This window comes from Parasteatoda tepidariorum, chromosome 8, assembly GCF_043381705.1.
Source record: "Parasteatoda tepidariorum isolate YZ-2023 chromosome 8, CAS_Ptep_4.0, whole genome shotgun sequence".
Taxonomy (NCBI): Eukaryota; Metazoa; Arthropoda; class Arachnida; order Araneae; family Theridiidae; genus Parasteatoda; species Parasteatoda tepidariorum.
In genome coordinates, this window is record NC_092211.1 from 23,844,413 (window position 1) to 23,861,458 (window position 17,046).

At 27.3% G+C, this 17,046-nt stretch overlaps 1 protein-coding gene across 2 annotated transcripts in view; it reads right to left on the reverse strand.

The window, feature by feature from the left end:
- The window catches only part of LOC107444651 (organic solute transporter subunit alpha), a 74,709-nt gene that overhangs the window by 13,867 nt on the left and 43,796 nt on the right, over positions 1–17,046 (reverse strand). The window contains exons 1-3 of one of the 2 annotated variants that reach the window (XM_016058862.3): positions 6,142–6,314; positions 4,336–4,443; positions 2,033–2,184 (exon numbers count right to left, since the gene is read on the reverse strand). In XM_016058862.3, the coding sequence (XP_015914348.1) occupies positions 2,033–2,184; positions 4,336–4,396 (213 nt within the window). In that variant the 5' untranslated portion in view covers positions 4,397–4,443; positions 6,142–6,314. Of the gene's footprint in view, positions 1–2,032; positions 2,185–4,335; positions 4,444–6,141; positions 6,315–17,046 lie in introns of those variants that run through there. The other variant, XM_021146300.3, reaches the window with a different exon arrangement.

Below are 17,046 nucleotides of genomic sequence, written 5' to 3' on the forward strand. Positions count from 1 at the left end.
GCTTGTTTTCTGCAATGAAACGGTTCCATTTGGGGGTAATCGGAGACAATGACACACGAAATGTGTTGCTTATGTCCAGTTTATTCCGTTGCTTTGTTTTGGTTGCTGTTACTGTTCTTCACTAGTTCCCATGTAAATTTCGCGCCTCGCTTTCTGGTTTTATTTATGATATTTACAGTTATGAGGATTGTTTTTTTTTATTAAAACTCATTGAAAGAATTCGGTGAATACTAATTCGGTGTTTTTCTTTTTACTTTTTAAAACATTAAAAAATTTATGTCACTACCTTCGGGGCCCCTTTTTTTAAATAAATAAAATTTTAATGGAACACATATATTTTTAATTTGGGGTATAAACCTAGGATCTTATATTTATTTTCAATGAAATGGGCGGCCCGGTATCATTTGATCCACGGACCGGTACCGGTCCGTGGACCGGGGCTTGGGGAACACTGATTTACAAGACCAAAATAAATAAATAAATAAAAAATCTTGATGTTGACATGAGTTTTTAAAGTTTTTTTAGACTGCATGAAGATATTTTTTTTTAAAAAAAGGTTTTTTATATGTCTCCATCATACATAGAATTTCCAATATACATGTAGTTTGCAAAATAAACAAACAGGGCACCTTAATTTTTGTTCAAATGATCAGATTATGATGTTGCAATTTTAATGGTTAGAGGGGGTTATCTTGAATATGCTAATTCATAATACCTCTTTCCACAATAACATGTAAATTAAAAAATATTTTGAAAAATATGATGGTTTTCAAGAAAAGAAAAAAAAGAGTCTTCAGTCATTACAAATAAATTCACCTCTTAACAGCTTCTCCAGCTGCAACTTAATTCATAAACATCACTTATTGATAACATTTTATAAATGACTCAAATATCTTACTTGTAATATAGATATAATAAAAAAGTATACAATAAAATATTTCTAACCAAAAGTAAAAGTTTTATCTACTTATAGAAAACTATTTCTATAAACATAAAACCAAGTTTAAAAATTATAGAAACATTAAAACACAGAGACCTGCAGTTAATAGCTGAAATGCTAAAGTGAGAAACAAGTAAGTTAAAATAGAATATTTATGTCAATTAGAGAAGTATAATCAATTAGAATAATAATTGTGAAATAAACAGATTATAAACAAATTTATCAGTATGAAGAGAATTAGTTGTTAAATTAATACATAAATATTAAGAATATGTAATTAAATTGCAATTTTACAACATATTTTAATGAACTTTGATAGTATGTTTCCTTGTATCCTGTCTTCTGTTATAAGTAATACTTTGATTTTCCTTCAAATTTGCATTATTCTTGTCATACTAATGAATTATTTAGTAATTATCAAATGATAAATAAAAACTGAATTGATTGGGAATCCCCAAAGAGCGATGGCCATGAGCAGAACTATATCAAAATTTTTTTTGCAAGAAAGACTTATGTTAATTACCAATTCACTGTGAGTGTCATCAAAAATAATTTCCAGTTAAACCATAACCAAACCATTTTTAATTATGAATATTTTGCAAAATAGAGAAATTCAAATTAGATAAATATAAAAAAAATTAACATAATGAAACAAATATTATCATACAATTTTCATAGTGGCTAGGACATATGTTCTGTAAGAAAGTGCATGAAAAAGATCCTACTTCAAATATAATGTTAACATTATTAGATTTGTAAGAACTATGATTGTTTTGCAATCACTATTTCTAACACTTTACGCTTTGTAGCCAAAAGTTAAAATCCTTTTTTCAACAGACGTTTCCAAAAAATGGCTGTGCACTATATTAAATTAATAATTATCTTATTTTATAATATCTAATTTTATTATTAATAATATTAATTTTCTATTACAGCTTGAAATAATTGAAATTAAATTGGCACTGCTTTTGAGAAATTTCATACATTAATGTGTTTTAGAACAATGAGAAGCAGTAATCACATCACTGCAGAAACAATCAGCCTTACAAGCCTAACTACAAAAAAAATTTTAAAAAAAAAATTATTACTTACAGGAAATATGCTGAGACATCCAAGTTTTAAGAGAAAGAACTTGACTGGCCAGTGACGATATAGAAATACAAGTTCTTCAATGTATATACAATACATTCCAGTCGTGACAATCCCTCCTAATATCACTAATCCTATACTCAGTTCTCCTAAAGCTAAATGAGAAAAAGAGTACATTAAAATATATAGTTCTAGGTTCTGGCAACACTAAATTACTGTCAGCTATAGAAAACGGTTGCACAAATAATGTGTTCTTCTGACTTGAGTTTTTCTAAAAATCTTGAATTCAGGCCTGAATTGCTTTTATTTTATTGTTTATCTGAATTGTCGTTAGTTAGTCCTGTTCATCACATAATAAAATGTTGAATGCAGTGTCTAATTTTTTGTGAAACTCATGCCTAAGAGTATAATTTGTCAAAATATTGATAGTTTGAAAATAAGGTTTTTTTCCGCAACGTAATAAAATGCTTTAGACTAAGTAAATATTTCATTTTTTACTTCATGATTAGATATTTAACAACTAAATATTAAACAACTCTAGCTTAGCTAAGTGAAATTTTTTTTGGAATGTACAGTTGATAAATTATTGAATATTTCCCACAATAGGTCTAACAACATGGCAAATCACTGATTAAAAGTGTATTGTAATTTTACAGAGTTTAAAAAAAAATACATAAATATCGATGAAATAATCATCAATTTAACAATATTATTTTTTTAAAAAACTGAAAAAAAAGGGCAAAAAAAAAAAATTTATTCATATGATAATGACTTGTAAAAAAATATTGTACAATTAAACTTTTTTTAAGTGTTTTAGATAAGTTAATATAATAACGATAACAAAGAATATAAATTTCAAAGTTTATAAATTTATTCAAATTACAACTATTTCTAAAAAAGATTTATTGTGTATTTAACAAATATAAAACTAAAATCCAGCTGTCTTATACATTATCACAACTGTTCCCACTTGTTAGTCATTATTAATTATTNTCGAACCCACGAGTGTCCTACAAACCAGCCGGTACCCCCTGAAGACGTCGGCTTCGGTGGTCATATTTTTATTTCCTTCGTTTCCTTTATTGTCAAAATATTGATAGTTTGAAAATAAGGTTTTTTTCCCATACGTAATAAAATGCTTTAGACTAAGTAAATGTTTCATTTTTTACTTCATGATTAGATATTTAACAACTAAATATTAAACACCTCTAGCTTAGCTAAGTGAAATTTTTTTGGAATGTACAGTTGATAAATTATTGAATATTTCCCACAATAGGTCTAACAATATGGCAAATCACTGATTAAAAGTGCATTGTAATTTTACAGAGTTTAAAAAAAATACATAAATATAGATGAAATAATCATCAATTTAACATTATTTTTTAAAAAAAAAAACTGAAAAAAAAGCGCACAAAATAAATTTTATTCATATGATAATGATTTGTAAGAAAATATTGTACATTTAAACTTTTTTTAAATGTTTTAGATAGGTTAATATAAAATCAAAGAATATAAATAAGAATATAAAAGATAACAAAGAATATAAATTTCAAAGTTTATAAATTTATTCAAATTACAACTATTTCTAAAAAAGATTTATTGTGTATTTAACAAATATAAAACTAAAATCCAGCTGTCTTATACATTATCACAACTGTTCCCACTTGTTAGTCATTATTAATCATTATTTTCATACGTATATATTTAAAATATTGATTTTTTTAGTTTAACCCCTTAACTGTCAACTGTAATTCAATTTGTGGCCACCTAATCCCTCAGAATCAGTTATCTCCCATGTTATTCAGTGGAGATACTGTGCTTGTAAATAGGAATTTTTATACAAATTTGGATAAATAGCAAATCAACAACAAAGAGAAATTTTGTTTTGTGCTCACTTTTTTATTTAACATTCAAATTTTTGATAAAAATAAATTTAAAAAAAAGTAGTAATAACAGTTTGATATTTTAAATTATCAAATAAACTTCATAAAATAAGAAATTTTATGTTTATGGGATTATAAAAATATAATGTTTAGGTTTTCAATGCGACAGCTTTATCCATTCTTAACAGTCAAAAATCTGCATCTATCTAAAATCAACATCTATTTCTATAAGGGTCTTCATGCAAAATTTTTGCCAATTGTTAAAACACTAAAAAACCTAATTACAATTGATGTAAGTTATAACAAAGTTTATTAATATAATTTTGCATCATCATTCGATCTTTACATTACAATTTAAAATACAAAAAACTATTTCTACCATTACATATTAAAGAATTTGAAATAAAAAGTTTTAATATTTACCAGCTACTGCTTCTTCCATAGTAGGAAGATACTCAGTCTCCAACAGACGTGAACAATTCATAATTAGCTCCCATTTTCAAGAATCCTTAGAAGGCTTCTTATGGCCATCTATATAAAATGTTATTCATAATTTCTTTCAACATAAATAAAATAAATAAATAATTTTCTTTTAGTAATAATAATATTACTAAAAGAGAGTTTGCAAATAAGTATTTTTTTTATTGTATTAAATAGAGAAAAAAGGACAATCCTATATTTTTATGGAACAGATTTTTTTGGGGATTATGAATTGGTCATTACATAGTTTTCTAAAAGAATATGTCGATGAAGTGAAAATAAAATTAATCTTCTAAGTTTGATGAGGAAAACATGGTAAACATATAGCAGATGTATGTTTTATGTATAGAGAGAGGTTGAAATTTAAGTTAAAAAAAAGATCAATTACAACTTCAGCAATTAATATTAATAAATGTAGTCTATGTTACTTTGTATATGACGTAAAATTTAGTTTGAATAAATTAATACATTAAAAAAAAAAGAACACTTAATCTTTAAAATCGATAAAAAAATTTAAAAAAAAATTATTTAATGGTATAATTTGTTTCCTAAAAAAAATAAATCACTAAGCACTGTAAAACCTTGATTTCCAGAAATTCCAGTTAAAAAACAATTGGTTTAATGTTAAAAAATTGGTTCAACCTATCATCCATTAATTTTTTTAGCATATATAAATTAATAAAAGAAAAAAAAATCAGTGCCCAAAAATAATTTGATTAATACAGAGATTGCATTGCTTATATTGGAGAGAATTCAGAGAAAAACTCAATATTTATGTCAAAACTATTTATTACTTATTCTTTAGTTGATTGTAACGCAATATATAAAAGAACATAAAAAGTAAAATCAATTAATTTCTTCAGCTTAGTGTACTTTCTCACTATAACAGGAAGTGTTTTACAATTAATTTTCTCAACCATCTTTTCCTATTGTAGTCAAAACTTGCATTATGCACATCAATAATGGTACAGAAATACAATTAAAAAGAAGTTAAGTTTAGATAGTATTAATTCATAGCTTACAATAAATTTAAAAATAAACTATTACAACTAAGATGCCAGACTTAAACTATTTAATTATTTAAACAATAAAAACTCAACATTTAACTAATTAAACTGAAGTTTACTGAGTATTACAATGATAATTATTACTAAATCAAATGAAAGATTAAGCAAAAAACTATATAGTACCTGTTTCTGTACATACTTGTTACACTATGAAGATAATTATTAATGTGGATAAGCTTTATTTAAGAAAGGGTACAACCTAAACTTTGTGCTTTTTATTAAAAAACTAAACAAATAGCTTTATTTATTTAACAGATTTATAACAGTCCATAGGCTACAAAAAATACTTATCTTCATTAAAACTAGTGAAACTACAGACACATACAACAACTATAAAAAGCAATAAAATATTTGATCATAATTAATATTTTACTGTTACATGATGAAATAGAGGCACAATTTTAAACAACTTTATACATAATGTAATAAATGAGAAAAATAAACAGTGTGTTATTTGTGCGGTATTAAATGTATTTCTTGAAGTATGAAACATTTAGTACAAAACAGTAATCAGTATTAACTCAAACCAGAAAGTAAAAAGCAGTATACAGTTTAATTTTGACATTAAAGGAAATAACAAATAGAAAGTTAAATTTCCTTTAAAATAAAGGCATACTTAACACAAGATCAGGAAAAATAACTAAACATTAATTATCAAATAAAAATTGTAAATAATTTTTACCATGTAGATCGATGTAACTTGTGTGCTAAAAATTTTCTTTAATAACCAGTCATACTCTGCTTTTCATTGACAAATTATGTATGTAAACATCATTTTTAAAATAAAAAAAATTGTTCTGTCAGCCGCAACACTTCGCATACATCCGGTTCTGGTTTCTCTAGATTAAATACTATGATTTCGATTAATCGATTATTAAATTTATTTTAAGTGTGATAAACTTTTTTCTTTTTAGTATTATCTAGAAATAAAAATATTGATTTTCGAGTAATAAAAAGCATTTTTGATTGTAGAAAAATGTTTTTAAAACGTCATTCAGCATTAGAAATTGCAATATATTTTAGTAGCGCATTTGCGTCAGCGAATGTAATCTAATTGGTCCAATCCAGAGGCTTGCGCTCTTGCGCGAAAACAGAAGCGAAACTCCCTGAATCACTTTTGATCTAAAGGCCGCAAGTACTAGGACTTAAACTTAATAGTTCTATGGGGTGACCTTACACATGCTAATTAGTTAGTGCAGACGATATTTTAAGTTACGAAATCAGACACAAAAACGTACAGTTTGTCTAGTGTAAGAACACCAGTAGCCATTAGTCTGGATCCGTCGCGGCGGTGACTATGGTAACGGGGTATAACTATTTCAAGTAGGGGTGTGGGGTCATTGTTCAGGATAGGTTTTGGCTCGGGTCGGTGAGAGAAAGGGTATCTGTATCTTCGGTCATTTGTGTTAGTCCTAGAGTGAAGAGAAGCTACCCTCACTAAAATGAGTAACTCTTGTTTCCATAGCAGCAGACAGCCTCCGACTTTGTGGAGAGGGGAGTTCTTACCGTAGTCAAACTATACTTTCTCTGAATAAACATATCTTTTTTTCGGCAGATGAGGATTCCTTACCCAGAAAATAAAGGACTAAACGTAATCTTGGTTTCAATGGTTTAAGACCCCTTCATGTTAATTTTATTTTTTGAGTATTTTGCCTTATCTAGAGAGCTTTTTATGTGAATTGAAAAAAAAAATTGCACACAATTATAAATTTTGTTTATCCAAAGATAATTCCAAGTAAAAATAATTTTTAAGAATTATTTATCATTTATGAATGGTTGATCGAGTAAAACTAAGCACAGATAGCAATAGGTGATAATATTTGTCGTATGACTTCTGAATTACTACTTTCGACTTATTTTTATGCCTATAGGCTTATAAGGATTATAAGATAGAAAAAGCGTGTGCCAGCCGATATTAATATGCTTGTAGTACTTACAATATAACTCTTTACTTCATCTTAACTTCAGCTTGATGGATAATTCCAGTACTTCTTATTTTTTTTTAAATTTCAACCTTGATTAATTAGAAATTCTCTCCCAAATCCGAAAATCTGATTGTTTTTTCCCCCAGATGTGTAGTTATTTAATTATTAAACATTTAAATTGCCCCAAAAGGTCTCCGTAGGTGATGCAATAAGAAACGATCCCTGACTGGTTATGACGTAGCGTGTGCTGAATGAAAACGTTTCACCTCCACCCGCTAAGGCTTTTTCAATGCTCTTTCAGTTTTGAAATAATTTATATTGTATATAAATATCCTTTGTATGTTGTTAGTAAAATTTTTATACGGCTTTGAGAGTGTGTGCAAAATGGAAGAAAGGTTTTTAAATAGCTGAAGAAATCGTTATGTAGCTCTTCACTGCAAATCAATACTTCTTTTCAGTTAAAATTAGAGGTATTCATGTTCATAGAAAATATTATTTCATTGCACTTATTTTTAAGTTAAAGTAATATGCTCCATTACAGCATAATTAGTTAATCAAAATCAATCGCAAGTTGGTTAGAAATAGTATACATTTAGATAGAGGGTGGATAATTTTATTACGCGTGAAAAAAAAGGATACGCGCGAGAAAAAAAATCAGCGTTTTTATAAATCAAGTTCATTGAAAAATATCTATCCATCATCGTTACAATCTACGTTCAAAATATTTGGGTAATTTAGGAATATTGAAGAATATATTAAAGTATATTGAAGGATTTTCTTTTTAAGTAAATATTCAGTAATACAGTTTGTTTCTTCTTTTTTTACTAGGCATTAAATATTTAAATATATATTAATACTTATATCTATTTTCAATATTATTCTTTGAGTAAATAGGAATTTTGCTGTAGTTGAAAATTATTTTTACTTCTAAAATTTAAATTTTAATTTCTCTTTCTGCAATGTAGTATTTACCATCGATGGTTATTGTTGATTTTTCTTCTTATTTATACAAACTATTTGCCGGTGCTTGCAAAGAAAAATTCTAAAATAGTAAAATTAATGCATTATATATTTTTAATGAAAAAAATGTAATTAAAACTCAGTTTAAGCTTTTAGTATTGCCGAAAACGAATCAACACTTTCAGGAATTTAGCCCATTAAAATATATATGCCTGTCATCATCATCACAGTCTATGTGTTCGTACTTAAAATTTTAATTAATGAAATTTAATTTAGTCCCATAATTTTAGCGAATATCATAAAGCTAAACACTTTTGTTTCAGTAAAGCTAAGGAATAAAAAAAAAAACTTAACAAAAAATGAAAATAAATTCTAATCTAATTTTTTTGTTATTTATTAAATACTTAAATATACAGTAATGTTAATATAATTTCTTACCATTATTATTCTTTGAGTAAACAGGAATTTTTCTATGGTGAAAAATTATTTTTAGATGTATTTATAAAATTTAATTCCTGTTTCTCTGATGTGAAATTAAATAAATGCATATGCTTGATTTCAATACTCTTATAATATATATTAAAGCAATAAAAATAAAGTTAATAAATTATATTAATTTCTTTCTTTTTCGTTTAACTTAAATTTTTTTTAAAGAATGAATATCTGATATCACAATTTTTTTACAGACTACTGCTATGATGGAGCTAATTCCTTGCATTAAATTCAAACTAAATAAATAAATAAAAAAATCAATAACTAAAGCTTTTCTACATTTTTAAAATCTAAAATTATTTAATATAATAAATTTATTCATAATTTTTTTTAATTTAAAATGAAAATAATTGGAATTATACCTTAAAACTAAGATTAACACGGTTAAAAAAATGAAAAAACAGATTTATTTTGTATTTATAACGTTTTATTTTACAAAGTAATATCAGACATTCATAACTCATTCTAACCCCTTTTTTGTTGAACTAAAAGAATCTTTAATACTCAGAACCATCAACTATTATTAACAATGTTTCAATGAGCACCATATGAATTATTATATCTAATTGTTATTAGAAAATATTACTAAAATACGTTATTTTAGGCCACATTTTTATTAAGCTTCATTAGGGCACAATTTATTATAATTATCTTTGCACTCACATAATTATTTACCACTTAAAATTGTTGGATTCAACTACGAAAATTTAAGCGAAAGCAAGAACCTAATGTCTTTCACAGCACAGCAGATGGACACGAGTGACGTCAGTATGCGAAAAATCACGTGACTCCCGTTTCAGATGGAAACGAAAGTAAGCGTTTTTTGCTTAAAAATAACTAAATGATTAGCACTAGTAGAATAGTAATAAAATGTTTTCTGTTGGTTTTGAGGGATTCTGAATGCATTAAGATTTAAAAAAACAATGACTGTAATTGTCGATTCTTTTAATTTCAGCAGAAAATAAATTTGAACAAAAATCTTCAAGTATGTTCTAATGCTACCCAAAAATTAACAATTGGTGATATTTTACACAAATATATAGCCAACTAAAGCATAGCACGTAAAACGTGAGAAACTTGACGTTTTATTTATATGGCAATATTATTTTCCCTAATTTTATTTAAGGCTCACTGTCTTATAAAATTTATAAATTGAAGAAACCTCTTATAAATGGTAAAATTACGCGTAAATTTAAACTTAAATCACAATACAAAAATTTTCTAGAAATTATGCCTGTATGTAAACGTAACATAAGCGGATGGATACACCGGAAGTTTTCTAAATTTTTTCCGGTTTTAAGAAGTTTGTTATTGTTTACATTCAGCCAACCATCCATAACTTCCAAGAAATTGAATTTTAAACACACGACTTTTTTTAATAATTTGATTTTCCAGGAACTATTCGACTGATTTTGTTCTAATTTTACATTTTGCTCTATAAAATTACGTCCTTTTAAATAATATGAAAATTCGTACACCATACAATTCAAAAATTTTTACGCTATTATTAAATAAAAAAAATAAAGAAAAAAAATTATTAAAAATTATTTTTTTTGATTGAATTATTTTTGGATAAAAAAGAGTTTTATGATTGAGTGCAAAAATTTTTCAATTCGATTAAAAACAATATTTCAAAGACTGCTGCTTCCCCCAATATTTTGTGGGTAAGAAAGCCATATCTGATGATAAAAAAGCACGTTTATTAAAATAAAAAAATGTTTTTGTGTCTGATATTTTAATTTAAAATATTATCTGCACTAACTTATTAGCTTATTTGATATCCCCATCGATCTATTAAAATTGAGTCCTAGTGCATGAAAATCCGATCATTAGATCAAAAGTTAAGGGTGTTTCGTTTATGTTTTGTACATTGTACACTGTCGTACAGAATGAACATCTACTGTAGAGAATTCAATATTATAAATTCGTCATCTTGTAGAGCTTTAAATCTATTAATCGGGAAAATTACCGTCACAATAAAGCAATTTCAATATTTGCTTACTTCACCACAATGGTGAAAAGAATATAATTTGATATTAGGTATTTTAAAAGGACAATATCCATAATTTGATTGTTTAAATTACATTGTGTATTACGCATAGTGTTTAGCATGGAATTCTATTATTGAACTATGGTTAAAATTGGATACCTAATTTGAAAATTTCAAAAATCAGAACATAATTTTTTTTTTTGCCTAGCGGGTAAGTTTTACGAAGTGTTGGGTTTTTGGAGGAGAGAAAGAATCAAAGTTTAAGAAACTTAAAAATTGCTATCTAGACAAAAATTAGATTATGGATCATATGTTCTTTTTTTTCCCCTTTCAACCTTGAATTAAATGAGCTCTAACCCGAGTGGATGAAACTAAAATTTTCAGATACTAGTTTCGAAGTTAAAATGGTTTTATGTTTAAAAAGCACTATTATTGCTTTTTACCTATTTAACACCTCTAATTTCTTTTATTTACTTATTATTTTGACTGAGATATAATTTACTATATATATAATGAGATCACGAAATCACAACAACCTTGTTGGGATTAAAAATTAAGAAGTTTAAAGAGTAAACAATAAAATGCAGAATAATAAATTGAATTTTATGGCTGGGGGCTGCCTTGCAGTAGTCGGGTAACTAACTGAAAGTGACAATCGCATCTGCTTGTCACTTTCATTTATCCAAATTCTTTTCTTTGGTTCAAGCTCTGTAGCTTTTTCGAGATGTCTCCAGTTATTTTTATCTACGTTTCATTGCTTTTCGTTAAAATATTCTGAACTTAAAGTCTTTTCGAAGCAGTTAAAAGTGTGGCAATTCTAAACGCAAAAAGTAATACACTTAAAAAAGTTTCTCTTTCTTTGATCCCTCATCTATCCCTCCAAAACCTGACGAGCGAGGTTCTGCAACTTTTCATCACTTACTAAGATAAGGATAGTAAATAGTTTGTTGCCCAGGCCTATCTGCACCATATAATAAAAAGATACAAGACAAAAATGATATTTTTAATACGTAATACTGGTGTAATATCGGAAGGATTAGCTCGATAAACTTGTTTTCGGTTAATTCAAAAGCAAAAGTCAATAATAAATAAGAATAAATACTTCTTATACATAATACTCGTATACTTCTAATTAAATCCTATTGATTTTATTTTGGATTCAAAGATATGCACCGGAAATAACACCCCATTATCTAATTGCGTTTAAGATCCTTCTCCTTTGACCTACGCCTGGGTACTTTGACCTGGGTACTTAACAATAAGCCTCTACTCTGAGTAAAACTTTCTTTGTACCTTTTGGATATACCCTAATTTTGCTCAAGTACTGAGATGTGACGAGGTATGAAAAAAGTAAAATAGCCATTTAAAGGACTCAAATTTTCTACTACTTTTTCGACTACTCTATCAGGGTTGTATTTTCGTAATTGCAACTATCATATTTTGAGGGTCATAAAATAAGAATTTATAGAAAAAAAAGTTTCGTTTATTTAGAGAAAGCGCATTTTTGTGGATGACACCATAAAATGCCTTAGTGTCTAATTTCGAAGGAGATAATTCATTGTTAAACTACTTCATAGCTTATAAAAGATTATTTGTTAATTTATTTAATTATTGACTTGCTAATTCGTACAAGTCAAATATCCAGATGTTTATCTAATCTGATTCTCTAAATGAGATGCTATATTTACTTGTTTAAACTTGTCAGATTTTGAATGATTTTTTTCCTTTTCAAATGACAGCATGAGAATAATTTTATGAAATGAATAATCTGAAGAAACGGAAGAAAAGATATGGTTGTGGTTAAACTTCATTTGTTTGAAAATTATTAAGGTGTAAAAAAGTTGACATGATTCGAGCACTCGAAAAAAGGTACTCCTTATCAAGATCTACTAAATGTGAATGAGAAAAACAAAACAGATTTGAAAAAACAAAACACTAAGTTAACAATGAATAGATGGAAAATAAAATGATGGTGAAAAACAAAAACAGAAAACCGCAGTTTGCCAAGGGAAAGGATGGTGGCTGAAAGTAGCAAATCAGGACAAGGTGTATTCACAAGCGACAGGGAAGAGTAGAGAGGAACTTATATGTCATTGATAAGGAAATCTGCTTTCATATGGATGGAACCAGATTCCGTACTATCAAGATGAGGCGACGTGAGTGGGACAGAGAGAATGTAGGTGTTATTTGAGCTAAATTTTTTGCAAGGTTCTAACATTGTGCAGCAATAGGTGATTTGTAGAATTCTTGATGGTGGACATATCTGCAGTACTCTCCGAATTGAAATATTAAAGCGCGTCTGGTTAGTTCGATGTAGCAAATGTAGCATTGGCAAGATATGTGATAATCGCCTCGATGATTACTATTACTAACAGATATGAAAATTAAATTCGATTTTATTAACAGGTCTAAGAAATATTTTAAAGCAAAATATTATCTAGAATCTTATTTCATTTACATGAATGCAGATTCCCTAGTTAACGACACGAGTTCTTCACCGTCATTCCAGATTAATTGCAACTTTTAGAATTGGAGTTTTTTCCCTCTAGTAAGGTCTATAATTTAGTTAAATAAAGTATGGACGAAATAAATAAATAAAAAACAAATTGTTGCTCATTTGAAGTATAAAATCATTAATTCAATCACTCATATCTTGCCCAATTTTAAATGAATTTTTTAAAAAAAATTTTATTCATTTTTTTATCAAATTCTTTTTAATCAAATTTCAATAAATTATGTTCTTATCAATTAGTTTTTCAATCTTCATAAATTTTTCGACATTCCTTTTTTTATTTTTTTTTTTAAATAGAGAGAGCGATTTCCATTCTTTCTATTGTAAATATCTATTGCAAGTTAGCTATTGCAAATGAATGAATCATCTTTAGAGGGGAAAAAAATAAATCTATGGAGTTGAAGCAGATTCCTGACTGAAATTGACGTTCCTCAAGTATTATATCTTCTTTAAAAATTTTATTTATTTACATTTTCCAGATTTAGAAAGCGAAGAAAAAATTCCCTTAAATTAATTTTTACAAATTACGCAAAAATTAAATAAAAATATTGTATTACTTTTTAGTTTTTAAAAATACTTAAAAAACTTTAATAATTGCAGAAAGATTATTTTTCTTTTTACAAATTACGCAAAAATTAAATAAAAATATTGTATTACTTTTTAGTTTTTAAAAATACTTAAAAAACTTTAATAATTGCAGAAAGATTATTTTTCTTTTGACAATATCTATTTCATTGCGCACAAAATCATATTCTAAGTAGTTTAACGCATGAAATGATATTTTACATCATTATTTGCGTTTTTAATTATTTACGTTTACTTTAATAAAAAAATTGATGATAAATTTTTGACTATTACAAATAGGTAAATAAACCATTTCATTATTCCCAAAATATGCAAATAAGAAGTAATTTAAGAAAAGTAATAAGAAGTAATTAATGAAAAAAGATAATAAGAAGTAATAATAAAAACTAATTTGAAAAAAAAAATTTTTTTTTTACTCTCTTCAAATTAAAAAAAAANAAAAAAAAAAAAAAAAAAGAAAATAATTTTTTTATTTTTTTTAAAATTTTTTTTTTTAAAAAGAGTATTTTTTTAGTTGGGGCAAAAGTTTATAAAAGTCACATTATACAACAAAACAATAAAGAAAGGAAAATATAACGATTTGAAAGGATAAAGGTTTCATACTTAAATGATATTTTTCTTTAAAAATAAATTAAGAACCAGCTTTAAAAGATTAATGTATGAGTTTTACTAAATTATATAAAAATATCTTTAAACTTAAAAAATACCGCCTCCTCCCCCCAAAAAAAACCAAAAAAATAATTTCTTGGAAGAGTATTCATTTCAGTTGGCACAAGTACGTGTTATGCAATGAAAAATTACGCAATTATTATTTATCAAAAAGTTTTAAAAAGAGAATAGATATTTCTAACATTCACAAATAAACCTTTTTCATCCCCCCACGAGCCCGTTGTTTTGACACAGCAATCCATTACATTTCACTGAAGTTCAAACGAAGATATTCCTTCCGTTGCCACCTGAGGGACAGCAATTCTGTGGGTGGGCATGACGTCATCGAAGAAAATACTCGACGTCAAACTGGAACTGTTTCGACTTTTTTTGGGGTCTGAGTTTGCAACTTTTTTTTCTTTACTCGTCTTTCGTTTTCTTTGAACCAGGTACTGATAAATGAGAAGTAACCGTCACCGATATAACAAATGGAGCTACTTACGTGAAAAAAGGCTTCTGGGTTCATCCACAAATAACACCTTTTATCTTCGCTATTAGTGACTAGCATTCGAAGCGGAATAAAACACTATGGATGATACGTGCTTTTGATACAAATGAAATGATAAATTGATTAAATGAGACATATTGTATCTGTATCCATAAATGCGTTACCATATAAGTTATACAAACTCATATTAGACAAAGAGCTTTTGCATTGTATGCATTTATATCGCACTGGGACATTAAATGAACGAGTCAAAATTATTCTAAGAATTTATTTTAATTAGTTCCTTTTGTAAAAATTAAAGGTTTCTGTTTATCACATTTTTCATGTCTGTTAGATTGCAACATTGCAATCAGAACTTCGATCAGTTTCCGAGTATTTAGAGCTCTCAAATATCTACTGAAGTTCTTTGGTTGATTACAATTTGACAATTTTGACAATGCAAGACTCTTTTGATCATTGCAAGTAAATCTTATCATCATTTTATTGCCAAATAGAACTTATCATCAATCAAAAATCCGACTACTTTTCGAGCAAATAGAGTTCTCAAATCTCTTTTGGAGCTATATATTTGATGATAACATTTTCTGAGCATTATAAACATTATTTATTGCTGGACATTAAACTGTAACTATTTCTACTTTTCTTTGGGGTCTTTTCGAGATCAGTTTTTCTCCTTTCCGTCTTTCATTTTTTTATGCATCAGGTATTAAGCACTCACTGATAGAACAAATGGAGCGGGCCGTGGCAGCCCAGTGGTTGGAGCATCGTACCTTGGTCCAGAATGGCCATGATACGATCCCCAAATTCTCTAAGACCCACCAAATCAAGGCGGTATACGTGCTCCCCTAAAACCGGCACCATTGGCACATAGATCTGAGGAAAATTTCCTTCCTCTACAGATTTATTTGTAAGTAGTGGAAATGACCTTACAAATGAATGTTGCTGCCATCGATCCATAGGTTCTGAGCTAAGTTGCACTTTTACCCTAGTGGTGCTCTCTTGTCAAAAGAAAAGCGCTTATTCCTGACTTAATTTGCAATGCCGATGGCTGGCGAGGTTGGCTTGTCCAAATATCCTAAGAAACAACAACAGCAACACAAAAATGAAGCTACTTATGTTAAAAAAAGATGCTGAGTTTATACACCAATAACATATTTTATCTATGCTATTTGTGACTAGCTAAAAGCGAAAAAAAACATTAAACTGATATGTTTTCGATAAAAATTATACAATAAATCTAATTAAGAAAAGAAGTTGTATTTTATATTTATAAAAAAAATTATGTTCTTCGATGCATTGTTCGAAGTCTTGAAGTGTGTTGAACCATATCAGAAGTTATATCAGACTTTTATTTCAGTAGTAGTTGTATGAGACTGTAATTCGCTTATTTGTGGGTTGGACCGGCGAAATTAGCGAGCAAAGTGGCCTGAAAAAAACTGCATATTAAGTTCAGTGGGTTGGTGAGCGATGGCGTCCGTAGAAATAGAAAAAATTATAAAATATATTAGAAAAAAGAATAGAGTCCGGCAATACATTAGTATATCATAGTGTAACGCTAGTTTTAAACACAACAAAAAGGATATTTCAAGTAATATTCTCACGATACATCATAAATATAACCATTTACGATAAATATCGATTATAATATGCCTATACCAACAGCGGTGAATATAGAATAGAACAGCGTCGCGAGTATTAGCTATAACTAAATGTCGAATATAATAATATCGTAAGCATTATTGGTATTAATAATAATCGTACATGATATTATAATGAGTTTTGATAAATTTAACGTGAATATTATTTGAATTGGATAAATATCAATATATATCGTACAGTTTCTAAATTTTCTGACAATATTTTGCAATTTTGAAATTCTGATACCAATCAGTTTCAGTTAAGCAAAGAAAGGTAGAATGAAAAGCTATGACCTGAATTAATATATACATAGCTACTTACGTGAAAAA